Genomic DNA, 26,561 nt, shown 5'->3' with positions numbered 1-26,561 from the left:
TCGCGATAATCACAACTTGCTTTACGGCACGACGTCACATACATCAACAACATATGAAGCAGCCTCTATGGAAGACACTAGCACGCATTTCAGACGTGAATCATGGCAGAGTCGACGAAGAAAACGAAGAAAGCGCGGTCGGAAGAGTGCAGAGACGGCTCTGCGTGAGTGGTATTTACGACAGTACTGTAAATGATTGCTAATTTGTTTGAATTTATAAGGTCTGTACCGATCTATGTGTATAGTTATTCTGAAGGACTTTTATTATGATACGGCCTTAACGTGCACCAACATGTGTATAAAGCACGTTCTGTTTCCGCTATGTGTATGTGCGCACACTTTCGTGAAGGACGCAGCTTATTGCATGACGTTTTTTTTCCCCCCATGAAGTTTTGTGCATCCCATTTGAGGGTTATAAGCTCTTACGGTGTCTACATGAGTGTCACGAATAAAACGCTAATGGAAACATCAGTTTAAGGAGTAATTTGATCATCATTCAAGTGGGGTAGCTACAAGTACCGTTAAATACAAGTACTTCACAGCGACTCTAGGGGGCGCTGTTTGAGAAAAACGGAAACTGCATAGTGTGCCTTTAAGGACTGGTAATATTATAATAAGTTCCTCTTCAAACGTCAGAAGGAGAGCGGAATCTGATGTTATTTTTGACATGCTTGCAGAGAAAGGCTCACCAGAACACAGTTACTGGGTTTCACTTTTCATGTTTTCTGGGTTGATAGATGCACTGGGGACCCGATTATAGCACTTACACACGAAAAAGACAGATTTTCATGATATATCACCTTTAAGACTAAGGACCTGTGGAGACCCTGTGCTATGGGTTCGGAGACCACTACAAATGGCTGTGCCCGTTATCCAGGGTGTTTTCGGACATCCGAGTGTGTGTCTGTGAGGAGCAGGGCTGCAGGTGCAGTGTCAGCGCCCCCTGGCTGTGGAGCTGCAGCAGCCGCACAAACTCTTCCGGCATCTTGTGCATGTAGGGGTGCGGCATCATCTGGTCGTAATAATGGTATGGAATCGGCTGATCCTGCAGGTCGCTGTCGAACGGCCAGAATCCGTAAACGTGAACATGTTCACACAGTTCCAGTGCAGTGCTGATTAAAATTAACCCAGAGGAGAGGCGCACCTCCCGTAGGCCACGCCCCTTCCAGAACCGGTCCAGTGTCCGCAGGTAAGAGGGGCTGAAGAACACCACCGGCTGCTGAGGTCTGATTGGCTGGAGGACTTTGAGTGTTTTGATTGACGCTGGTGTGCAGAACGTGTAGGCGAAGGCAGGAATAATGAGGGAGGCGTTTCCGTACACACTGACCCGCTCCACCAACGGATCTGGATCCTTCTCCAGGTTTTTATATCTATAGACACACACACAACATTGGTAACACTTTACAGTTAGGTTCATTAGTTAACATTAGTTAATGTATTACTAACATGAACTAACAATGAACAATAAATTTCTTACAGTATTTAGGGTTACACTTTATTTTAGGTGTCATTGTTACAATGTAATTATATATTTAAGTACTGAGTGATATTAAGCAACTACATGTACTTACTATAGGGTTAGGGTAGGATTAGGGTTTGGTTGAGGGTTATTTGCATGTAATTATGCATAATTTACTGTTATTACTATGGTAAGTACATGTAACATGTAACAAAGACATTGTAAAATAAATTGTTACCGTATTAATTAATCTTTGTTCATGTTAGTTAATAAAAATACAGCTGTTCATTGTTTGGTCATGTTAGTTCACAGTGCATTAAATAATGTTAACAAATACAACCTTTGATTTTAATAATGTATTAGTAAACGTTGAAACTTATATTAACTAAGATTAATAAATGCTGTAGAAGTATTGTTCTTTCTTAGTTCATGTGTAACTAAGGTAGTAAACTAATGTTAAATAATGAGCCTTATTGTAAAGTGTTACCACAATATCTAAACACTACTGAAAGAAAACAAAACAAATCCAACTGTATGCCTGTATAGATGTGTTGGACATATGAGAATAAAAGTGTCTTATATTATAATAATTTAAAATAATCTCACTGAGAGAGGTGTGTGTGTGTGTGTGTGTGTGTGTGTGTGTGTGTGTGTGTGTGTGTGTGTGTGTGTGTGTGTGTGTGTGTGTGTGTGTGTGTGTGTGTGTGTGTGTGTGTGTGTGTGTGTGTGTGTGTGTGTGTGTGTGGATACTGACTCTCTATAAATCTGACTGGGGTTGATGGTTATCAGGTCCGTCTTCAGTCCAACATCACTGTCATTAACCGCTGCCAAATTAAACCTGAAAGAGAAAAATAAATCTTTGATTTCTGTGAAACAGGTGCAGCTTCAATCTTTTAAAAGTAAACTATAGGGTCTAAAACATAAATGGTGTGTCGTCCAAGCTAAATTAATGTTGGGAAGTCATTATCCTTCAATGTGTTTACTAGAAAGAGAATCTGATGCTGATTATTGATCATTTTCAATAAACACTTTACTATAAAATCATATTAACAGGATTGTCATTTTAAAATCGTCTCCTACTGACAAACACAACAAAATCTAACATTTGTCCTTCGAGTATTCTGGATTAAAGCATCAGTCACTTTGTTCTGCTAGTTAGTCGTGTGTGAATTTCATGTTCACAGTCATTGCTGAAGTATGTGATGTGTTCACAGTGAAATATCAATGCTTAATCTTATCTTCTCTGTCTGTTTTATTAGGCTACCTAGATAAGCATTTTCAAAAGAACAATGTACCCATCACCCATTTCACAGTAACAGCAGATATAGCCGCTTGAATATAAACCCCTCAGCTGAGCTGATAAGAGATGGTGTGTCCTGTGGTTTCTGTGTAAATCCACAATACTATTTAAAAAAAACTGTACCATAACCATTTTAACTATTCACAGAGAAACTGTCTGCAGCTGTTTCGGCGTTTCAAAGCTGCTGTGAAAAACACAAGTGAGCGCACATCAGTAGAATTGTATTTTAATCAAAATATGAATGAAACTAATAAACTAGATAAACTAAGTGATCTTCTGGTCTGTAGATGTGGCTCAGGTCCCTCCTCTAACGTGTGTCTGTGGGGTTTTTAGGGGCCAAGAACAGAAGGTGTGATGGCACTTATTGAATCTATTAGTTTTCTTATTATTAGTTGTGCTTGCCAAAGGCAAGGCATCACTAGTGTTCTCTTGCATACTTATTATTATTATCATTATTATTATTCCACACAAAAGTTTGGCGCGTAACTCCTCCCGCACCGTTTGTCACAGACCCATGAGTGAGGCATCAAATCGACTGGCTCATCGAGGAGAGGTGTGCTATATCTTTTGCTAAAAACATGTTAGAAAAATGCTAATCATGCTAGCAACATGCTAATCATGCTAGCACAATGTTAAAAACATGCTAGCAACATGTTTATCATGCTAGCATCATGTTATCAACATGTTAATCATGCTAGCAACATGCTAATCATGCTAACATCATTCTAACAACATGCTAATCATAGTAAATCATGCTGGAATGTGGTAAATCGTAGTAAATCATCTTAGAAACATGGTAAATCATGTTATAATGTGGTATCACAACATGTTAATTGTGTTAGCATCTGCCCAGTGGCGAATTTTGCCACTGCAAGCACCACTTACATTTTCTTCAGGAAATGTACATTCCAGATATTTAAATTATTCTGCTCTGTAAGTCTATGGCAGTCCAAAGAACCATAGAGTAAAAAGTTGTGAAATTTGGCACATAGATAGAGGACAGTCCAAACATTAAACAAAGCAAATTTGGAGTCTCTAACTGATTCCCTCTAGCGCCACCAACTGTCCAAAGTTGCACTTACGTTTATGCAAATAACTTTTGAATCATAAGGGCTAGAAACAAAATTGCACAATATGCCATTATTTTCCATCATGAAAATTGTTCCGCCATTTTGAATTTTCCAAATAAAACTACTTTTTCGAACTCTTCCTAGATGGTTCATCCAATTTTCATGAAAATCTTTCTAGTGGCACGTGGTGTTAAGTGACAAGCACCTGATCTGTTTCGGGTTATAAAAGTCTTTGTATTGTTGTGTCATTTTGATTCCTTTGTTATTTGGGTAAGCATTGTACTAGACTTCTACATGGATTCGTTTTTGTTCATTCCGTGTTTATTCTCACCTGAAGTATTTAGTGCCCAGAAAGTTGTGTGATCAAATAGTATGATCATAGTTTTTACTTTCAATTATTCTGATTGCAATGTAAGCAAAGAAATATAAATATATTGTATGCTCTTTAAGCAATGAACACTTGACTAGGAAGTTGGGGCTTCAAATCCCATATGAAGTACATTCCAGAGTTTATTTACATTTACATTTACATTTAGTCATTTAGCAGACGCCTTTGTCCAAAGCGACTTACAAATTAGGACAAAATTCAGCGAGTCATCATAAAGAGGCAAAAGCAACAACAACGCAAGAAGTGCTCAAAATACGAAGTTCAGGTATTATTCAGAGTAGCATAAGCCTGATAAGTGATGTTTCAAAGGGAAAGGAAAATTTTTTTTTTTTTTTTTTTTTTTTTTTTTCTATAAGGTTAAGTGCTCACGGAAGAGATTGGTTTTCAGCTGTCTTTTGAATGTTGTCAGGGATTCTGCATTCCGGATGAGGGTGGGGAGAGCGTTCCACCAGCATGGAACTGTGAATGAGAATGTTCTGGAAAGTGATTTTGTGGCTTTCTGTGATGGAACCACGAGACGTCGCTCGTTGACCGATCGTAGGTGTCTGGTAGGGATGTAGACTCGTAGGAGTGAGTGAAAGTAGGAGGGAGCTGAGCCTGTGATAGTTCTGTAAGCAAGCGTCAGTGCCTTGAACTTGATGCGAGCAGCGAGAGGTAGCCAGGGCAGAGAGATGAACAGAGGAGTGACGTGGGCCCTCTTGGGCTCGTTGAAGACAAGACGAGCTGCAGCATTCTGGATCATCTGTAGGGGTTTGGTTGCACATGCTGGAAGTCCAGCCAGAAGAGCATTGCAGTAGTCAAGCCTAGAGATGACCAGGGCCTGGACGATAAGTTGTGTTGCATGCTCAGTTAGGAAAGGCCTGATTTTCCTGATGTTGTGCAGTGCAAACCTGCATGATCGAGCTGTCTTTGAAATGTGATCTGTCAGCTGGTCATCAAACGTTACTCCAAGATTTCTGACCGATCTTGATGGGGTGATTAATGATGACTCTAGCTGGATGGTGAAGTCGTGCTGTAGAGACGGATTGGCAGGGAGGACGAGAAGCTCAGTCTTTGCCAGGTTGAGCTGCAGGTGATGTTCCTTCATCCATGTGGAGATGTCCGCCAGACAGCTTGAGACCCGTGCAGCTACTGTGGGATCATCTGGTTGAAAGGAGAGGAAGAGCTGCGTGTCATCAGCATAGCAGTGGTAGGAAAAACCGTGTGCCTGTATGATGTTTCCCAGTGATGTGGTGTAGATGGAGAAGAGGAGGGGACCAAGAACTGAACCCTGGGGAACACCTGTGGTCAGCTGATGTGCTCTGGATACCTCACCTCTCCATGCGACCTTGAAGGACCTACCTGTGAGATAGGACTCAAACCAGTGGAGTGAAGTTCCTGTGATGCCCAGTGATGAGAGGGTGGACATAAGAATCTGATGATTCACCGTGTCGAAGGCAGCAGACAGATCCAGGAGAATGAGGACTGAAGATTTGGAAGCAGCTTTTGCGATCCGTAGGGCTTCTGTGACTGACAGTAATGCAGTCTCAGTTGAATGTCCTTTCTTGAAGCCAGATTGGTTGACATCCAGCTGGTTGTTTAGAGACAAGAAGGATGTTAGTTGGTTGAAGACAGCTCTTTCAAGTGTCTTCGCAATGAATGGTAGGAGAGAGATAGGTCTGTAATTCTCTACAAATGATGTGTTTAGCGTGGGTTTTTTGAGCAGTGGAGTAACCCGAGCCTGCTTGAATGCTGTAGGGAAGGTGCCAGTATGGAGGGATGAGTTGATGATGTGTGTGAGTGATGGTAGAAGTGTGGGAGAGATGGCTTGTAGAAGGTGTGAGGGGATGGGGTCAAGCGGGCAGGTGGTAGGGTGACTGGAGAGGAGAAGTGTAGATACTTCTTCCTCGGTTAGCGAAGAAAAGGAGGACAGAGGGGTATTGGCTGTGGAAGGGGTCGGTCTGGGTTCCTGTGTGTGTGGAGCTGAGAACTGACTGCTGATAGCTGTTGTTTTGTTGGTGAAGAAGTGCGCAAAATCGTCAGCAGTTAAGGAGGAGGCGGGTGGTGGTGGAGGTGGACAGAGGAGAGAGTTGAATGTCTTGAAGAGTAATCGTGTGTTGGAGGAGCTGTTGATCTTGTTGTGGAAGTATGAAGATTTTGCAGCATGAACATCAACAGAAAAGGAGGAGAGGAGAGATTGATACATACTCAGGTCAGATGCGTCTTTTGATTTGTGCCATTTCCTCTCCGCTGCCCTGAGTTCGGTCCGGTGTTCCCGAAGAACCTCAGATAACCAGGGGTTAGAGGGAGTAGCGCGTGCTGGCCTGGATGAGAGAGGGCAGATAATGTCTAGAGAAGAGATTAGAGTGGAGCATAAGGTGTCCGTTGCGGTATTCACATCCAGAGATGAGAATTGTGAGGGTGGGGGAAGAGAGGATGATACGGCAGAGGAAAGATGGGAGGGGGAAAGTGAGCGCAGGTTTCGTCTGAAAGTGACTGGTGGTGGGGGTGGTGGTGCAGGGGTAGAGAGTTGTAGACTGAAAGTAATGAGGAAATGATCTGAAACGTGGAGAGGTGTCACCAGGATGTTTTCTGTGGTGCAGTTGCGTGTGTAAACCAGGTCCAGTTGGTTGCCTGATTTGTGAGTAGCTGTGGTGATGAGTCGTTTGAGATCGAAAGAGGCTAGGAGAGAGGTGAAGTCTGTTGCATATGGCTTTTCGAGATGAATGTTGAAGTCACCGAAGACTAGTAGTGGGGTGCCGTCCTCAGGGAAAGTGGACAGCAGCACATCCAGCTCATCTACAAAGTTACCCAGCTGACCTGGGGGGCGATAAATGACTACAATATGGATTTTAATGGGAGTTGTAAGTGTAATAGCATGATATTCAAATGAGTTGTTGTTGCATAGAGAAGAGAGCGTGGAGTATTTGCAATTGTTAGAAACGAGAAGCCCTGTACCCCCACCTCTCCCAGACTGGCGAGGGGAGTGGGAGAAGGAGAAATTGCTAGAGAGAGCAGCAGGGGTTGCTGAGTCTTCTGGACGAATCCAGGTCTCAGTCAGCCCCAAGATACTAAGAGTAGAATGAGATGCAAAGGCTGGAATGAAGTCAGCTTTATTGACTGCTGACTGACAATTCCATAGACCCACGGAAAGAGAGAGAGGAGTATGTGAGGATGTGAGGATGGGACGCAGATTGGCAATATTGCGCTGTCTATTGCGCGTGATGAAAGGACGTTGCCGAGAGATAACAGGAATGTATTGAAAGCACATGTTGATTAAGGTGAACAATAAGATAAGTAGAGGGAAGAAAAAGGGAAGAGGAGATACGTAAGTGCCTTTCTGGTGTCCTTGCTCGGTGGAGTCGCGCAGGTAGAGTCGCTGGTCTTTACCCGAGTCGGTCTGAACACGAGGAGCCTGAACGCTTCCGCTGACGCTTCCGCGACAGCGTGCAAATTACACAGATATACAGATAATGCTCTCACCGCTTGAGTGAGTACAGCTGTTTCGTTCGGGCAATTAAGTCAATAACGGCAAAATGTGTCAAATCTAAGGTGCTAGGAGCAAGGGCTTAAGTTACGTGCAAATTAGACTGCTATAAACATTTACATGTGTTTCGTTCGCGGCTATTTCTCTAAAGTGCCAATGCGTCTAACTGAAATACAGGATTATGTGAAATTAAAATTTACAAAAGAACAAGAGAATCGAAGATGGCCTTACCTTGACTAAAATATAGCACTGAAATATCAGGAGAACAAGGTATTCTAGAGAAAACCACTTGCGAGTTGCGTGCCTCTAGTATGCTGCCCGCTGGTCCTATTGAAGTGATCTGAAGCCCTTCTATTTATATCTATCAATTCTTACAGATGCTGTTTCGTTCGGGCAATTAAGTCAATAACGGCAAAATGTGTCAAATCTAAGGTGCTAGGAGCAAGGGCTTAAGTTACGTGCAAATTAGATTGCTATAAACATTTACATGTGTTTCGTTCGCGGCTATTTCTCTAAAGTGCCAATGCGTCTAACTGAAATACAGGATTATGTGAAATTAAAATTTACAAAAGAACAAGAGAATCGAAGATGGCCTTACCTTGACTAAAATATAGCACTGAAATATCAGGAGAACAAGGTATTCTAGAGAAAACCACTTGCGAGCTGCGTGCCTCTAGTATGCTGCCCGCTGGTCCTATTGAAGTGATCTGAAGCCCTTCTATTTATATCTATCAATTCTTACAGATGCTGTTTCGTTCGGGCAATTAAGTCAATAACGGCAAAATGTGTCAAATCTAAGGTGCTAGGAGCAAGGGCTTAAGTTACGTGCAAATTAGATTGCTATAAACATTTACATGTGTTTCGTTCGTGGCTATTTCTCTAAAGTGCCAATGCGTCTAACTGAAATACAGGATTATGTGAAATTAAAATTTACAAAAGAACAAGAGAATCGAAGATGGCCTTACCTTGACTAAAATATAGCACTGAAATATCAGGAGAACAAGGTATTCTAGAGAAAACCACTTGCGAGCTGCGTGCCTCTAGTATGCTGCCCGCTGGTCTCTGGTCCCCAGAGTTTATTTGGCTCTCTATTGAAACTGTTGTTTTCTGTTATTTTAAAGTAACAAATAGCCTAGTACAGATGCCCAATCCTGTTCCTGGAGATCCACCTTCCTGCAAAGTTCAGCTCCAACCCTGATCCAACACAACTGAACCAGCTAATTTAGATCTTCAGGAGCACTTAATAATTACAGACAGTTGTGTTGGATCAGGGTTGGATCTGAACTCTGCAGGTAGGTAGATCTCCACGAACAGGGGTGCGTTTCCCAAAAGCATCATTGGCCAACTATGGTCGCAAGTTCCATTGAACTCTATTGGTAATGACAGAACTTGAACTCTATTGGTAATGACAGAACTTGCGACCATAGTTGGCTTTGGGAAATGCACCCCAGCCCACCCCTGGCCAGGTATGTCTAAAAATGTTCATTCTCTGTCTGGGATTCTTAGTTACAGAATTTCCAAACAAAGGTTTGTGTTTAAAATCGTTTTTAAACCATATTTACCTGAACAATTTTTACCAATGTTCTGTCAAAACATATTTTCTAAGAATTTACAGCTTACAGCTATATTTTTTCACCTCTTTTCCATTTAATCACTCTGGTTGAGTACATTGTTGTAGCCAGTGAGGGAGCAAGGAATTATGGGATGTGTTTACCGTATGACGAAGTCTGTGCTGTCAATCTCACGTCCACAGCTGCTGTTTTTCAATATCCCCCCGCTGCCGACCACAGCACACCGACCCAGACGCCGACCGGACCAGGGGTAGTCCTGCACACACACACACGTGCACAAACACACTATATTAAATTATTGCATTGCATCAAGAATTGACTCTGTTGGAACGCATCTGTGCGATTGCGTCGTGAAGCACATGTGAAATTAGTCCAATGGCATGACAACATCATAGGCGGGTGACATCACGACCAGGAAACTATAAAGCATACCCAAACCAAGCAGCGCTAGCTTCTATGTCTTCAGCAAGCACTCTCTGTGAAATTGATTGTCTTATTTGGTGTTACTGTCTCTGATAAACAAGAGTTATAATGATGGCGAACAAACAACATTTTAAATTGTGCATTCCTCCCTGCCCTCGCTACATCACGGGTGGGGATACACATGATTTATGCGTAGTTTGTTTGAGAGTGGAGCATGCATAGTTAGCTCTTGAGGGGGTTGGCTTTGAGCATTGTGAAAAGCTTCCATTACGGACGCTCTGCTCAGACTAGTGTTCCTTACGGCTCTGGTGCTGCTGCTGCCGTGGCGGAGTGGCGATTCAGGTTGGGGGTCTGTAGATGGGGACCTAGAGACAGGCCTGGCCTTTTCTCTGCCCTCAGCTGCTGGATTCAGTGCCTTTTCTTAGGGTCAGGAAGCACACGCTGTGGTTTCTTCCACCCCGAGTGAGGCTCCGGTGCTGCAATTATCCAGTTCTGAAGACTTGGATATTGTTAGCATTGATGCAAGAGAGGTTGAGGACTTGCCACCTCACACTCCTGCATATGAGCAGCTCATGGAGGTTGTGACTCGCGTTGTGGCCAAATTAAACATCGACTGGCCAGACGAGAAGAAGGACATTTGTCCTAAAAGAAAGTTGGACGATCGCTTCCTGCCCTCACGGTCGCAACCAGACTCTTATCGTGTGTATAGTTCTCAGACATCTAACTCCAGCTATCTCTCCCCCGAGTCAGCATCTTTCCCTGAAGGCCCCAATGTTACCATCAAGCCGATCAGAACAACCTCAACTTTGGTGGGTAAACACTTTTAAAAGATGGAAAGATAAGGGTATGGCCTGTTTTTCAGATCTTTTTATTGATAATTATTTTGCCACATTCACCAATCTTATGTCCAAATTTAACCTGCATACTACAGGCTTATTCAGGTATTTTCAACTCCGCAATTTTGTTAAGACTTACTTCCCTAGTTTCCCTCAATTACCAGAAAAATCTCTGGTTGAGAATTTATTGTCAGCCCCTACAGGTGGTTGTCGTATATCCTCTGTCTACGCCATGTTACTCTCTTCTAATACGTCTTCTCTCTCCTGCCTAAAGATGACTTGGGAGAATGAGCTGCAAACTAAGTTTTCGGAAGAGCTATGGTCTGAGGCCCTTGCTGGAGTTAATTTCACTTCTGTATGTGCTCGGCTAAGTCGGATTCAGCTAAAAGTCTTTGATCGAATTCATCTTACTAAAGCTAAACTCCATAAATTGTTTCCAGAAACAGAGGACTCCTGTATCAGATGCTCATTTTCTCCTGCTGATCACACCCATACATTCTTTAGCTGCCCAAAACTGGCCTCATACTGGTCTTCTTTTTTTGACTTCATCTAGAGCTCTGCTTATTTCTCTATCTCCATGTCCTTTAGTCGCCATCTTTGGTGTGTCTCACTCGTCATCCATCACGAGACAGAAAGCAGATGTTATTGCTTTTGCTTCTCTTATTGCTAGAAGGTGCATTTTGTTGCATTGGAAGTGTCCAACCCCCCCTCCTACTACCTCTTGGTTAAAGGATCTGATGTCATTCCTTTCACTTGAAAAATTGAAATATTCGACTCGGGGCTCAACGGGTACATTTTATAAAACTTGGAACCCTATTTTAAATCTTTACGACTCTGTATCCTCTCTAGATCCTGACTTAATTATATAATGGTTGAGCAAGTGTATTGTTTTATTTTTTTCTATTTTTTATTTTATTTATTTTTTTATCAGTTGTAGAGACTGCCGGTATTTTCTAAATCCTCCTGGGTGGGTGGGGGGAGGGGTTTGGGATGGTGGTTATTCTGTTGTTTGTGTGATTCTTTTACACTTTAGGAATGTGTAAAAAGACAAAAGTGCAGACAATGTTTTCTCTTTTATGCTTGTCTCTTTGATGATTGAGTGTAAACTCTTGTCTGTACAATAAAAATTGTAAAAAAATAAATAAAAATTAAAACTTTGGTGGGTAAAGCTTATTTGGCAGCAGGTCAGGCTGTGGCATGTCTACACACCATGTCCCATACCAGACTGAACTGCTAGGAGACCTAGATCTTGAGAGAGCTGCGCCGGGCCACAGATCATTCTCTCCAGGCCACCAAGGAGACGGCTAAATCTATCAGCCGTTCTATGGCAGCCTTGGTGCCAATGGAGGGGCATCTTTGGTTAAACCTCTCAGGGATAAATGATAAAGATAAAAGTTTCCTCATGGACGCCCCGCTTTCACCTCCTGGCTTCTTCAACGACAGTCAATACAGTCTGCATCCGCATCCACTTTGCAAATGTGCACACCAGATCCTCCTGTGGACTCAAGGAAAGCTGCTCTCCATCAGGGCTGCTTATATCCCTGTGTGCCAAAACCAGGGAGCAGATGTTCTGTCGAGGCAGGGGCTGAGACCCGGGCAATGGAGACCCCACCCCAAGGTGGTGGAGCAGATATAAAGGGTGTTCGACTAGGTGTTTGCGTCTTAAGAGATGGCACACTGTCCACTGTGGTTTTCCCTCATGCATCCAGCTGCTCTGGGTCTGTATGCTTTTCTCCCGATCACTCTGCTCCCGGAAGTTCTGGAGAAGGTTTGCCGGGACAAGGGTTGTATTACAAAGATCCCTTCTAATGTGGCCAGATCAATTGTTCTGCAGGCCTTCTGTCCTCCCCCCTTTCGGGATACTGACCTGGAAAAGAATAAACTGCTTTGCCCAGTTAGAGCACTAGATGGCTATGTCCACAGAGCTGCCCTGTGGCATAAAACCAAACTACTGTTTGTTTGTTTGTTTTTGGGTCACCCAGCAAGGGGTCCCCAGCATCGAAGCTGAGGATGAGCAAGTGGATAGTTGAGGCTATCTTTCTTGCGTATGAGTCGTTCGGACAACCTTCTCCTAGGTTTGGCTGCTTTTAAGGCTATTTTATCGTGAGTCTCCCTTCAAGATGTTTGTGATGCAGCGGGCCGATCCTCTGCACACATATTCGTTTTATAACTTAGGTTTTATAACCTAGACTTGGGCTCTACACCAGGGTCCCAGGTGCTCTTGTCTTAGTGCGGCTCTTCTCGATTTCACACAAGACAGGCATTTGTTATTATGGTGGTGTGGGCATAAACGTTCCCACAGCGTCAATTCTCAATGCAGTGCAAGTTTCCTTGAAAGGGAACGTCTCGGTTACGACTGTAAAAGGGAACGAGACGCTGCGTCAACTTGCCATACTTTCCTGCATGCCTGTGAGCGACTTGCTTCATCCTATTAGAATCCAGCGCTGCTTGATTTGGGGATACTTGATGGTTTCCTGGTCCTGACGTCACCCGCCTATGACATCCCGTCACGCCATTGGACTGATTTCACACATGCTTCACAACGCAATCATGCCAAGGCATTCCCACAGCAGCAATTCTCGACACAGCGTCTCGTTCCCTTTTCAGGGAACCAAGGTTACAGTCATAACCGAGACGATTTCCATTGATTTCATATTAGATTTTTATATTAGGTCTAACTCAAGCCCTACCGTTAAAACATCACAGAAACATGTACAAAATGCTAGATTAAAATGAAAACATGTTTTGGCAGTGAGGACCAGTGAAATGTCCTCACTAGCCAATCGTCATAATATAGTGAGGACACTCACAATAACACACACACACACTCACTCTCTCTTCCTCTCTCACACATTCATACTCTCACACACACACACCTTGGGCAGCATATTGTGAAGTGCTGCATCAATTTTGTATGTGCTTGTTGTGCTTGTTTCATATTGGATGGATTGATTGATGGCTGTGTTGCGTTGGGTGAGGATGAATGATCCTGTGGCGTTACAACAAAACTGCAGCCAGATTCTGTCATAAACACAGAGAGAGAGAGAGAGAGAGAGAGAGAGAGAGAGAGAGAGAGAGAGAGAGAGAGAGAATTTAAAAATGAAAAGTTTACGAGGACTCATTTTACAAGAGTGTTAAGCTGTCACTATACCTCTTGATCAGTTTACATGACTAGAAGAACTATGACACACATCTAATTTAATAACCTGTTAATCGGAAAATAAAGTATAGCATAACTGGATTGGAGATTAAAGGGGTGGTTGATTATGATTTCACTTCTCTAACTTTAGTTAGTGTGTAATGTCCCTGTTTGAGCATAAACAACATCTGCAAACTTACGACGCTCAAAGTTCAAAGCAAAGGGAGATATTTTATTTGATAGAAATTGCTTTTTAAGGACTACAACAAACGGCTGGTAGAGACTACACGACATTCCTCCCGGGTTAGTGACATCACCAACCCTAAAATTTACATAAACCCCGCCGCCGGGACACAATTTATAGATTATCATGACAGAATATGCTAATCAATGAATAGAAGATAACTACACATAAGCTACATAAACTCATCAACTAACCATTCAGAAATGTCCTGTTGCTTCTACATGTTGTCATTTCTTCTTGAGTCTCTCCATCTTTCTGACTCCGGTTTGAACATAAAAGGCTAAACGTTTTTGAAATTTTCAGTGCATGTGTGTGTGAGGTAAAAGGACACAAGCTCTTGTAGCTCCGCCCCCTGTGCCGGGAGCAGCAGCTCATTTGCATTTAAAGGAACAGACACAAAACGAGGTGTTTTTGCTCACCCTCAAAAAGTGACAACTTTAACATGCTATATAAAAATATCTGTGGGGTATTTTGAGCTAAAACTTCACACACACACTCTGGGGACATCAGAGACTTATTTTACATCTTGTGAAAAGGGCATTATACCACCCCTTTAAATTACACACCTGTTTATGTCCTGTTCAGTCGTGTTCGGTTTGTAAGGGCAGTTTAAGAAATCGGAGAGTTCCTGGGTAAAACTCTTCATGTCTATCCTATAGAAAGAAACACATGAGATGTTTGAAAACAATTATTCTCATTATTTACTCCCTCAGGCGCAGGGGCAGATTAATGTTATATCACCCCTTCCCTAAGTCAGTTTCAGGTCTCCAATGCTAGTGGCGAGCGCTGGTTTTCTAATCTGCCGCATGTCAAGAACAGGGACAATGCACAACGCCATTGGATCAGAGCACTGTCAATCACTGCCTTACACAGCTCACTGTTGTCTGTAAATTTGACAATGCCAATACTTGAATCTGAATATGTCAATCATTGACTGATTTGCGATGCAGAGTTTTTCCATCTGGAGGAGAGACCACAGACCAGATCTCATCGCAATGTTCAATGGTTCTGATTACTTTTGTGTGGCTGATCAAGCTATTATATATATCTAGTATGAGTAACAAAATGCTTTCTCTGTGTCCAGATTTGACTGTAACAATACATTGCAAACATTGAAAAAGTAGTCTTTAATAATGTCAAAATATTTATACAAATGCAAAACCTAATACAACTAAATTATTATTATTATGTCTGAAAATAATGTTTCCAGCAACTAGGGATTACACAGCCAGGTTTATATATTTCTATGGTTATACAGCCATCTAGTGGTTACACTATGGTGTTACAGATGATAAATGGTGCATAATTTAGAGGTAAATATTTTGTACCGTAAAATCCTCTTATATAGCCAGTATTTATTTGTTTTCCCATAGTTTTCATCTGAATAGCCATTATTAGTGATATTTGTTTTATCACTAATATTTATTCGTGTGGAGGGGGGTGTCTTGTGATCTTCGTGACTAACCGTCTGAACTACATTAACTGGACCACAGGTCTATATTGGGTGAATTGCATGTGTATGTTGGCACACAAAGCTAAGTACATAGTTAATGATAAACTTCACATTTAAAGCAAATATAATAAAGATTCAAATATTTGGAGAGGTGTGTAAGTGAAATACATTTCAGCTGATGATGAACAAATTATCATATTGCACAGTATCTGCCAGGATGAAAGAAAAGGATAAAAGATAAAGCTTCATTGTTTACATTGAAAGGTAATAGTCAAATTACACTTCCTCAATTGCAAGACTGTCAATGATTTTAGTTCAGAGTAGTCAAATTAAATCAAGTTTTTCAGTAATTTAAGAATATCTAATGTGATACAATTTGGGGTAAAAAAGCACAGTGTTTTTAGAGCGCAACAATCAAACACTTCCATCAAAGCATTACAGTTTTCCACGTGAAATAGTTAAGAGTTTTACATTTACATTACATGTTACATTTACATGAAACCGATTAGTTTTCTAATCTGTTTCACAATACGCCGCATTTGAGTTACAATTATATTTGCAGTAGGCCTATACAAGTACTGAATTTACATGATTTTTAAAGCTAACTACTTAGTTTTTTCTTTTCTCACAAAAAGAAAAGCTGTAAAGATAAAAATGTTTTTGTTTTTTTTCGTCATCTGCTGAGCATCGGACAATTAAACAAGTTTATAATCGGAAGTCAGAAATTGCACATATATTTCTGGAGCCTTGTTCTCATTCACTTTTATTGTACAGAATCGAGCAGCGTGAATGTTCCTTTAAGAAGGGTTTCTCTGAATTATCAGGATCGCTGGTTGATCTTCATTTTCACGCACCTTTTGGCCGGTTTGATAACGGAAAACTTGCGTCTGAGATTTGCGCAGTGCAGCTGCTGAAGCACCTCTGTCATCACATCTCTGAAAGAAAAAGAGCATAAAATGAATTGTCTTGTGCACTAAACCAGAGCCTTCATCAAACATATACAGTGCTGTGAAAAAGTATTTGCCCCCTTCCTGATTTGTTTGCCCACATATTTGTCACACTTAAATGATTCAGATTACAAAACAAATTTTAATATTACTGAAAGATAACCTGAGTAAATACTAAGCGCAGTTTTTAAATGATCATTTCATTTATTAAGGGAAAAAAAGCTGCCCTATGTGAAAAAGTAATTGCCCCCTAAACCTAATAACTGGTTTTGCCACCTTTGGCAATAACAACAGCAAACAAGTGTTTGCTAAAACTGGCAATGAGTCTTTTACATCACTGTGGAGGAATTTTGGCCCACTCTTCTTTGCATAATTGTTTTACTTCAGCCACATTGAAGGGTTTTAGAGTATGAACGGACTCTGTAAGGTCATGCCACAGCATCTCAATCGCACTTTGACTAGGCCACTCCAAAACCTTAATTAGTTTTTTTTTTTTTTTTTTTGCCATTCAGGAGCTTAAGGTGACGAACTGATGGCCAGACATTCTCCTTCAGGATTTTCTGGAACAGCGCAGAATTGATGGTTCCATCAATTATGGCAAGTCGTCCAGGTTTGACTGTTGTTGTGATGTTGTTTTTATGAAATGCTATGTTAGTTTTACACCAGATGTAACAGGACACACACCTTCCAAAAAGTTCAACTATTGTCTCATCAGTTCACAGAATATTTGCCTAAAAGTCTGATGTAAAAAAAAAAAAAAGTTATTTTGGCAAATGTGAGACAAGCCTTTGTGTTCTTTTTCGTCAGCAATGGCTTTCGCCTTGGAACTCTCCCATGGATGCCATTTTTGCCCAGTCTTGGTAAAGACTGGTTCAAATTTGTTGAACTGTCACTGCAAAACTCTACACACAAATCCCCTCATTTCTTATTGCCTACTACAACATGCTATCATTTAGAAAGCACTAGCATTCAATATTGTTCACTCACAGCTTCAGCTAAATTAGCACACAATTACCCAAGTGGAAACACTAAGGCCCAATCCCAATTCTATTTTATACCCCTTCGCCTACCCCTAACCTTTTCGCCTACCCCTTACCCTTCGCCTTACCCTGAAACAGAGTGACAAGGCGTAGGGCCCTAAGAAATGGGACACTGTTACACGTCATTATACGTCGTCGCTAGCGCCTACGTCACAGGAGATGCGTCAATGTTTATCACAAACTTCCAAGATGCCGTCGTCAGCTGTAGTCATCTCAATTGCGTGGGTTACAGCTATTTTTTTGCATTTTTCTTCTGAAGTTCACAAAAAACAACGGAGATGACGATATCTTTGACGCCTAAGTATTTTTTTGACTTCAGGAAACGTTGCTCATTGTCAGTGCGAAAACGAATGAGCCTCCGGGTTTCCTCAGGTGTCCCTGTTTGATAAAGAACATACAAGACTGGTTGATTATGTTGCAAAAAGTACGAAACTGTGTAAGCACTGTTCGTTTATATATCGTGATCACATATAACCACAAGAAAACAACGCGTTCATAGCAGACGTACTGTAACAGATAAGCCAATTCCCTGCCGCAATTACATTCACCAGTTATCAGACATGAAAATATGTTGCGGGACTATCGTTAGCAAACTTCAGCAATTTTTTTGCAAACGTTTCTTTGAAGAACATGGCCGTAAATATGAACACAAGATTGAATGTGACATAAAGAAAATGATTATTGGCAGCCATGTTGCCTCTATAGCCGGTGTATGCAGGTACATTTCTCATACCCCTTCGTTTGAAGTGTGGTCCCGAAAAAGGGTAGCCCCTTTGTTTCAAGGGCTATCTGGCCCTTCCCCCTACCCCTACCCCTCCAACCAAAAGAGAATCGAGACAACCCTACCCCTTCACAGGAACGCGCAAAACGGAGGGGTAGGGCCAAGGGGTGAATTGGGATTGAGCCTAAGAGTCAAAATTGATCACACACCAATCAGAACCTTCAATAGATAGAAAAAAGGGCCAGAGTCAGTTCTTTCAGTTTTGGAACAATGGATCCAGAAAGACATGAAGGAAGTGGTCGAAGACACTGGAGTGGAGGAGGATGAGGAGGTGGTGGAGGAGAAGGATGAGGAGGTGGTGGAGGAGAAGGATGAGGAGATGGAGGAGGAGAAGGATGAGGAGATGGAGGAGGTGGTGGATGAGGAGGAAGAGGAGAAGGATGAGGAGGTGGAGGAGGTGGTGGACGAGGAGGAGGAGAAGGATGAGGAGGAGAAGGATGAGGAGGTGGACGAGGAGGAGGAGGAGGAGGAGGAGGAGAAGGATGAGAAGGAGAAGGATGAGGAGCTGGAGGAGGAGGATGAGGAGTTGGTGGAGGAGGAGGAAGGTGAAGGGGAAGGAAACACTAAGAGTCAAAATTTATCACACACCAATCAGAGCCTTCAATAGAGAGATAAAAGGGCCAGAGTCAGTTCATTCAGTTTTGGAACAATGGATCCAGAAAGACATGAAGGAAGAGGTCGAGAACACTGGAGTGGAGGAGGAGGAGGAGGAGGATGAAGAGGAGGAGGAGGAGGGGGTGGAGGAGGAGGAGGATGAGGAGGTGGAGGATCAAGAGGAGGAGGAGAAGGTGGAGGAGGAGGAGGAGGAGCAGGTGGAGGAGGATAATGAGGAGGTGGAGGAGGAGGATGAGGTGGAGGATAAAGAGTAGGAGGAGGAGGAGGAGGAGGAAGAGGAGGAGGAAGGGGAAGGGGAAGGGGAAGGCCACAGAGACAAGCATTGCCACTCTAGTTGCTCATGTCTTTGTCCATGGTATGACTATGAGGGAGGCTAAGCAACGAGTCGATTCACCGTCGCCTCGATCATAAGAACTTTCATGGAGAAAAACAGGTACAGTAGATGTGCTTCAGACTGCTCTCTACTGTAACTGTTGAGAGCTGTACACTGTGCTGTTACAACACTACATGTACAGTAGCTGCAGCTCTATACTACTGTAATAAAAATAAATGCATTGGATTGCCTCACACACAGTTTTCTGAATGCTTCTGTTTTGTAAAAAGGATGTGTTTTCTACACAGAGACAATGAAATGGAAGAAGCCTGCCAAATATTTCAGTTGATGCGTGCCAGCGGGGAACAGGCATACTAGAGGATTCCCCCCCGCTGGCCAGGGCCAATATAGCCTGTGATGTGGACGAGATCCTCTGGCCTGACCCAGACCAAAGACGGGATCCTATTTTTTTGTTTTTGTTTTTTGTTTGTTTGGTGTATTGTGCTGTTCAGTACATTAAAGAATAAAAAAATGTGCCAATGTATCCATTGTTTGTGTCTTTTGTTTTCATCGTGTGGAAAGGTTTGTGATGGGGGGGGGGGGGGGGGACACAAGCAACATAACTTACCAGTTTTGGAAATGTTATTTTGAATGTATTGCACCAGTGTGTTAGACTATGTTGTAGTGTGTGTGTTTGTGAGGGCTTGTGTGTGTGTCTGAGGGCAAAGTTTGGTTTTTCAGCAAGAGTGAATGGTTTTGAGTGTAGAGCTTCATTATGACCTGAAAATATGATGTTTGGGGAATTGGGTGAGACGTTATGGATTTGTGTTTACTGTTTTGAGAATACGAGGCATACACTGTAAAAACTAAAGGAGCCTCGAATATCCTGTCGGATACTCAAGGAACTTCAAAATGTAATTTAAGTGCCTCAAAGCTCTTTCTCCTATAGTAGGGTTACTGGAGGAGCATTGACATTCTTTGAGGTTCTTGCTGGAACTTTTGGGATCCTTTAAGCACTTTGTATTTAGTTCAGAGGTTCTGGAGTCACCTTTTCATTACCATGAGACCTTGAAGTGCTTTGAGGGAAAATAGAGGAACTTGAATGTGATAAAAGGGTTATTGGAAGATCTTTTAACATTTAAGTGGTTCCTGGAAGATCTCTTATGTTAAAGCCAGCATCTGGAGGAACCCAATGGTTCAGTGAGGCCAGAATAAGATTATTATTATCCTATTATTATTATTATAGGCTACTTAAGTTTGATTCAGTATACATGCCCAGGTGAAAAAGACGTACTATTAAAAATGTACTTGAGTGTGTTTTTAGTAGGCCTACAATACAAATATACTTTAATACATTTTTAATACATTTAACAGTAGCCTACGTCTTTTTCACCTGGGTAGCTTACATTTATTTAGTATCTATAGGCCTATTTTATTGATTAATTTAAACCTTAAACAATAACACTAAATTATAATAATATTAATAATAAGAATTCATTAATTATTATTGAATAAATAATAGTAATAAATTTATAATTTTACCTACTTCTTCATAGGAGGAGAAAAGTTTTATTCTGTCACGAAACTGCTGCTATTCCTCTGCTGTCGTCACTTCAGTGATGCTCGCGCTGCTCGCGCGCAACAAAGCTCAGCTGATCCACGTCATCGGGTAACGGCTCCGTCCTCTCATCAAAGCTTCCGCCGTTTGTTCGGCTCTCCGTTACAAGGTTTGTAAACTCGCCAAATAAATATAAATACAGAGTCTACTCACTATATATTCAAACACACACATATAAACTAAATTTATTATACATTACTACTTTTTTACAGTGTTTACCACTCGTTTATTGCACAGTATCTGGTATGAAGGTTTTATAGCCGAGATGCTAACTACGTTGATCTAAGGTAAGTTAACGTTAATGAACAAATGGAAATTATTGACTTATTGTCTTAGATTGATTTAGTCATTCAATTCAACATATTCTGTTCAACTGTGTCTTCAAATTGCTGATATAGCCTAACTAATGTAGCTGATTCCTGCTGTCGTCATTGGCGTTTGTTATAAATAACAAAAGCCAGTTAATATAGTTTGGTCTGTTTTTGTTTAGCCTAACTTTACTTACTACAGGTGTCCTCAGTCTCTCAAATACCATTTTAAAGCCATTTATTGGTCAATAAATATGTTGTGAATAATCAGCTTTGTTCTTTTGTTTCCCCAGAACAACCAGTACATTTCTAAAATAATCTGAACATTTCAGAGGCAACATTGAATTACAGTAAGTTACCTACTACACATGCAAGTACTTTATTACTATGAACTTTCTCTGTGTGAAATTGTATTGTTTGACTGTGTACTTTTTTAATCAGTTATTCTCTGAAAATCTTCCCTCATGCTCTCAAATCTCATTCATGTTACTCAGAAAAATAATATCACAGGTTTGGAGCTAATAATGCTATGCATTTTTTATAGGCTATACCTTAATCATATGCATTTGAATATAAGACAAGTTTAGTCTTTTTCGAAAAGAAAAAAAAGGAAAAAGCTATTATATGGCTTCATAAGACTTACAACACAACCCATAACACATGAGTTGTGAACTCATTGATTATTTTTAGGATCTTTTCTGGGACATTTTTGGAGCTTAACCATTTTTACATAAATTGTTGCATTGAACTGAACTAGACAAGTGTACATAAGAATAGTTTCATGAATGAATTACACAATTTTTTTCTGCTTGTGTTTCATGCAGTGATATTGAATGGTGACGGGTTGCATTATGCCTGAGATCTGCTTTCGGGTTCCACAGACAGAAAGTCAAACAGGTTTGGAACGTCACAAGGCTGAGGAAATTATTTAAATTTCCCAACTATCACTTTAATAACCTTATTAACAGTAAATGTTGTACTTCGCAGGGATCTCGGTAAGCTGAAATAGAAGTTTGATCAAGAATAAAAATCCTCCTGTAGACCTGAAAATCACTGAAGTGCCTGGACCATCCACCAGAAAAGAGGAAAAGCAAACAGAAAATGAAGCTGATGCACCTTTTCACTTTTCTAACTCGTTAAGTACCTCACATGTCCCTTGTGAAGATTTTATAATTGATTGCATTTTATGTTGCAGCGAGTAATTTGTGAATTTCGTGAAATTACGCAGGCAAAAATGTCCATTGACCGTTGTCAGCAGTGTAGCGATGTAATGTATGAAGCACCACACAACATTGCTGATCGAGTGAATTCACCAGTGAACATTCACAGAACAACAGATCATTTTACTGCACCTTAACTCTGTTAAAATGGAAAATGTTTTCTGCTTGTTGTGACATAAGGAATTCTGTTTCCGGGTCGAAACCTCTACTTCTACTTTCTCTATCTTGTTTCTAGATATTGAGAATACTCAACAACCATTTATGGGAACTGTTGATTCAAGTCACACATTTAAGCTTTTCAAAAGCCATAGTGTACATTACAGTCTCCAGTCTCACGGCATCCCAGACTTCAACATTTTATGATTCAAAATAGCTGAATAACTAACCATCTGAGATTCGGAATAGAGATAAAGGTTAGGATCCTAATTTTCAGGAATATTACAGCACAATGAGTGCATATTAGCACTGTTTGTTGTTTGTTTTTGGCATCTGATAGAGCTTTTGGACTTGGAAACAGTGACGTCAGACTTAACAAGCGGACTGAAACACATGTTTTAAAATTAAGTGAAGATGGACATTTTTAATTAGTCAAAATTGTTATTTTTTACATTGATTTATTACTTGGAACATGTTTTTTCCATGCATTTTGTTGAGATGTCTTTTCTTGTGTAGCTTATTGTATACACATGGTTGATTATTCATGTTACTTATGTATTATACAATTCTTTTGTGTGTGTGTGTATTCATTGATATTAATCTATTACTAGCTTTTTTTCCAAGTGCATGGAAGTGTATTAAAATGGATCTAAAATATGTAATAAACAATTCTTATTTTGTATTTGGTTCAGTTTGTTTATTATAATAGAAGTTAATGGTGGTAACCATAGTAACAACATGAAATTAATTTAATACAAATAAAATAAAATTGAAATTTGGTTCCTGGAGGCACCCACAGTGGTTCCACACAGTGCCTTATATAAGAGTTCCTCAGGAAACCTGTGTGGTTCAGCAGAGAACCGCCCCTTTTTAAAGGGTGCCTAGAGGATCTACAGACGGTTCCGCCAGTGTGGCAAAGTGAAGAACCCCAAAAGGTTCCTCCAGGTACCTTTAATTTTTACAGTGTAGTTTCAAGAAATGTGTTTAAGCAATCGAGAAAAACTGTAACGGAGGAAGTGAGGCCTGCAGTTCTTTAGATTACGTAGATTTATATTTTAATAAAAAATATATATTCCGTGACGAAAACAAGCTTATGCTTCCTGATTGCTTTTAGAGGGAAAAGCTGTCCATAATGCTGGTCTAGGATCAGTTTGCTCCGTAATAAAGTAATATTGGCGAAACTCTGCAGAAGTAGCAGTGCTTCGCCTTCTGAGAATAGTTCCCAGTATGTATACGGTTAGAAGATGGCTGTGTCTCATGTGACCTTGTTATTCGTACACGCTGTGACTATACACATCACAACACGTAAATAGGAAAATGTTGGCGTTATTTTGTCACTTATTGGGAGCAGTATGCTAGCTGGAGCCATTTACCTCCAGTCTTTGTGCTAAGCTAGGCTAGCGGTCAGAGTTACGGCACGCACGGAGATGAGAAGGGTATGTATGGACTCATCTTACTCTGGGGGATACGGTGAATAAGCTAAAGTCCCAAAGAGTCAGCGTGTTCCTTTAAAAACTGCATTATCTTTGTGTAATGTTAAAATTGGTTTGATGATCTGAATCATTTAAGTTTGACAAACATGCAAAAAATTAAATTAGGAAGGGAGGCAAATATTTATTCACAGCACTGTAGATCAGTATCGAAGTATATCCATCACAGGATCTTAAATCATCTTGTCTAGCACGTCTGCTAATACAGTAAAGTAATTTCCCTTCAGGAAATGCTGTTTAAAAAAACAATGAGTAAACATCACCGCATTGCTTCCGACGAATACCATCTATATTTACACACAGAAACACACTTCAAATACAACACATCAAGTTAATCTCCAGTCCTTCTTGACAGAAACACTAACACAAAGGATGTGATGTACATCGGTCTCAAGAAGTGTGTGTGTCGTTTGAAGAGTTGATTGTAAGAAATATAAGCACAGAATAAGTGTATTTGGGAAGGGAAGATAGTCAGTCAGTGTTTGACTTTGGCTAGTAGATTATTTCCATAGTTCGTGATGAACACCTGTGTGAACTAATCAATGCAAATGTATTTGCTTAAGCTTTTCGAAATACAGTTGCAGTTGTGAAAAATGAGACACACCAGTGTTTAGCCAGATGAGAAGCTTATCTATCATCTTTATATCTCTTTTTTCTTCCTTTTATAACTGTTTTAAGTTTCCTTGCTTTTAAGTTTGTGATTTTTTTAATTATTTTCCGTGTAAAGCACTTTGAATCACTATAGTGTATCAAGTGTATAAATAAACTTGCTTTGCCTTTAACACCAGAGATCAGGGCTGGAAAGTCCCTTCAGAAAGCCAAAGGTGACTTTATACATCCACAAAATAAAAAAAATCTTTATTAGAATCTTAATATTCTTAAGATTCTAACTATATTCTAATTTAAGACCGATTTAAATTGGGTGTTTGGAACCAACTTAAAGTGCTTAGTAAGTCAAGCATTTGTGTAATCTTGAGAATCTGGTCACGATTTCCCATGTGATAAGCAGCCCTGATGTATAATACATTTGAAAAATGAAATGCATACATAGTACATCTATACACTGAAAAAATATATATAATCATTTTCACTCGTAAATTGCTTGTAAAGGCTAAATTTCATAAACAATTACAAAGAAATGGCAAGTAACACATTGAGTTAAACGTGACATTTTTGAAGAGGAACATAATGAATAAATAGGCTAATTAGTTGAGATTAAAACTCAACTACCGGTAATTTAGTGTTGTGATTTAAAATCCTTAAATGAATGATGATGATTGTTATTATAGTGTCATGGAAAATAGAAACATTCAATTCATTCATTTTAAAAAAAATAATAATTTATTCAATATCTTAGACTTATTTCTTCAAAAGCAAGTAATGATTCAATTTCAATTTTCATGAGAAAAATCCAAATCGCACTCACAGAAATATCCAGATACGAGCGAGTCTTCAAAGCCGAGATAAAGGTGAAGCATTGAGTGTGCGCGCTCACCTGGACGAGTGTGTGTCGCGTGTGTAGTAGAACATCACACACACACTCTGAGAGATGACCAGGACCATCAGAAGCCTGAAGATCCACTGGAGACACACCACTGCCATCAGAAGAAGCACGAGTGCTGGAGCCAGTGTGTGTGTGTGTGTGTGTGTGTGTGTGTGTGTGACTGAGATGGAGAGATTAAAAATGACACACACACACACCCATGCACACCTGTTCTTAGCTCCGCCCATCTCACTTTAAAAGCTTCCTCTCTACATAAATGTGATAAAGTGATATCTTGCAGTAATGTGTCATGTTTGATAAAGCACAATCTTCAAGTACGTTTCATTCTCATCCTGTCTCTGTAAACAAACACAGACTTTATTACATCTATCAGTCACTCGGGTCTTAATCTGATGTTCCTGACTGAGACAAACCTGCCCAAATGTAATCCTTTACCATCTTGTGTGTGACAACAGCTCCTTTGAATCGCATGCAATTACTCTCACCAGCACTATTAGAATCCATGCTGTAGTTGTGTATCGACCCTGAGGTCAGCTTGGTAACTTCTTGGAGGAGTTTGATGTGTTTCTGTCATCATTCCCTGAGGATGGTAGTTCTGGGAGACTTCAACACTTTGCTCACCTTGACCATTGACCTCGAGCAAGTATTTACTGCACGGCAACAAATGCTTTTCTTACTATTTTTGTCTTGTTTCCAGTCCAAATATCAAACATTTCTTAAATCAAGATGCATTTACTTAAGTAGTAAAATGACATAAGATATTAAGTCTTGTTTTCTGGAGAATTAATCTAAATGAAGTGAGTTGATGCTTAAAACAAGCAAAATGATCTGCCAATGGGGAGAAAAATAATGTTGTTTTTGTTTGAATTAAGATTATTTTTCTCCCCATTGGCAGATAATTTTGCTTGTTTTAAGCATCAACTCACTTCATTTAGATTAATTCTCCCGGAAAACAGGACATAATATTAAGAGTTAACAAACGTGTTGTAATACTATAGACCAAAAATTACAAATAAAATACACACACATATATATATATATAGGCGCATAGTCTAAAAGCGTCGTCTCTATTCTCATAATGAGTAACGGGTGTGTTTTGGGATTTACGTGCGTTAAACCAATCAGAGTCTCATCTCCCATTCCCTTTAAATGCCAGTTGCGCTCGCCTCATGGCGGATTCACTATTTACATGACGGAGTTTGATAATGGAAAGACCGAAC

General features: G+C 40.5%; 2 protein-coding genes and 2 long non-coding RNA genes across 5 annotated transcripts in view; 2 read left to right on the top strand and 2 right to left on the bottom strand.

Annotated features, from left to right (window-relative positions):
• Window positions 1-26,561, top strand: part of LOC309481176 — an 88,809-nt gene that overhangs the window by 28,508 nt on the left and 33,740 nt on the right. The window lies entirely within an intron of this gene.
• Window positions 843-25,470, bottom strand: st8sia7.2 (ST8 alpha-N-acetyl-neuraminide alpha-2,8-sialyltransferase 7.2). Of its 2 annotated transcripts, XM_082145951.1 has the most exons (7): window positions 25,333-25,470; window positions 16,204-16,284; window positions 14,463-14,549; window positions 13,390-13,534; window positions 9,398-9,510; window positions 2,214-2,297; window positions 843-1,370 (listed from the first exon to the last, which is right to left on the bottom strand). In XM_082145951.1, the coding sequence occupies exons 1-7, from the start codon at window positions 25,437-25,439 to the stop codon at window positions 851-853; spliced, it is 1,137 nt and encodes a 378-aa protein (XP_082002077.1). In that variant the 5' UTR covers window positions 25,440-25,470; the 3' UTR covers window positions 843-850. The 2 variants fall into 2 exon arrangements, with proteins under 2 accessions (XP_082002077.1, XP_082002078.1); XM_082145952.1 differs by lacking the exon at window positions 16,204-16,284.
• LOC309481466 (uncharacterized protein) lies at window positions 2,901-7,778 on the bottom strand (the record flags this gene model as incomplete). The annotated part of the gene is made up of 3 exons (XM_082146371.1): window positions 5,559-7,778; window positions 5,108-5,360; window positions 2,901-2,943 (listed from the first exon to the last, which is right to left on the bottom strand). The coding sequence occupies exons 1-3, from the start codon at window positions 7,465-7,467 to the stop codon at window positions 2,901-2,903; spliced, it is 2,205 nt and encodes a 734-aa protein (XP_082002497.1). The 5' UTR covers window positions 7,468-7,778.
• LOC309481164 lies at window positions 19,906-22,164 on the top strand. The gene is made up of 4 exons (XR_014199921.1): window positions 19,906-20,772; window positions 21,265-21,321; window positions 21,796-21,868; window positions 21,959-22,164. It is a non-coding gene; the product is annotated as an uncharacterized lncRNA (long non-coding RNA).

The sequence above is a fragment of the Leuciscus leuciscus genome, assembly GCF_965113295.1.
Source record: "Leuciscus leuciscus genome assembly, chromosome: 18".
NCBI lineage: Eukaryota > Metazoa > Chordata > Actinopteri > Cypriniformes > Leuciscidae > Leuciscus > Leuciscus leuciscus.
The sequence above is the reverse complement of the archived record's forward strand: the minus strand, read 5'-3'. Positions and strand labels throughout refer to the sequence as shown.

Excerpts from the sequence above, each read along its gene's own strand:
- st8sia7.2 (XM_082145951.1), bottom strand. The coding sequence starts at position 25,439 with ATGGCAGTGGTGTGTCTCCAGTGGATCTTCAGGCTTCTGATGGTCCTG. Across the intron at positions 16,285-25,332 it reads CGCGACACACACTCGTCCAG|AGATGTGATGACAGAGGTGC; the intron begins GTGAGCGCGCAC and ends TTTTTCTTTCAG. Across the intron at positions 14,550-16,203 it reads GTTATCAAACCGGCCAAAAG|GATAGACATGAAGAGTTTTA; the intron begins GTGCGTGAAAAT and ends TTCTTTCTATAG.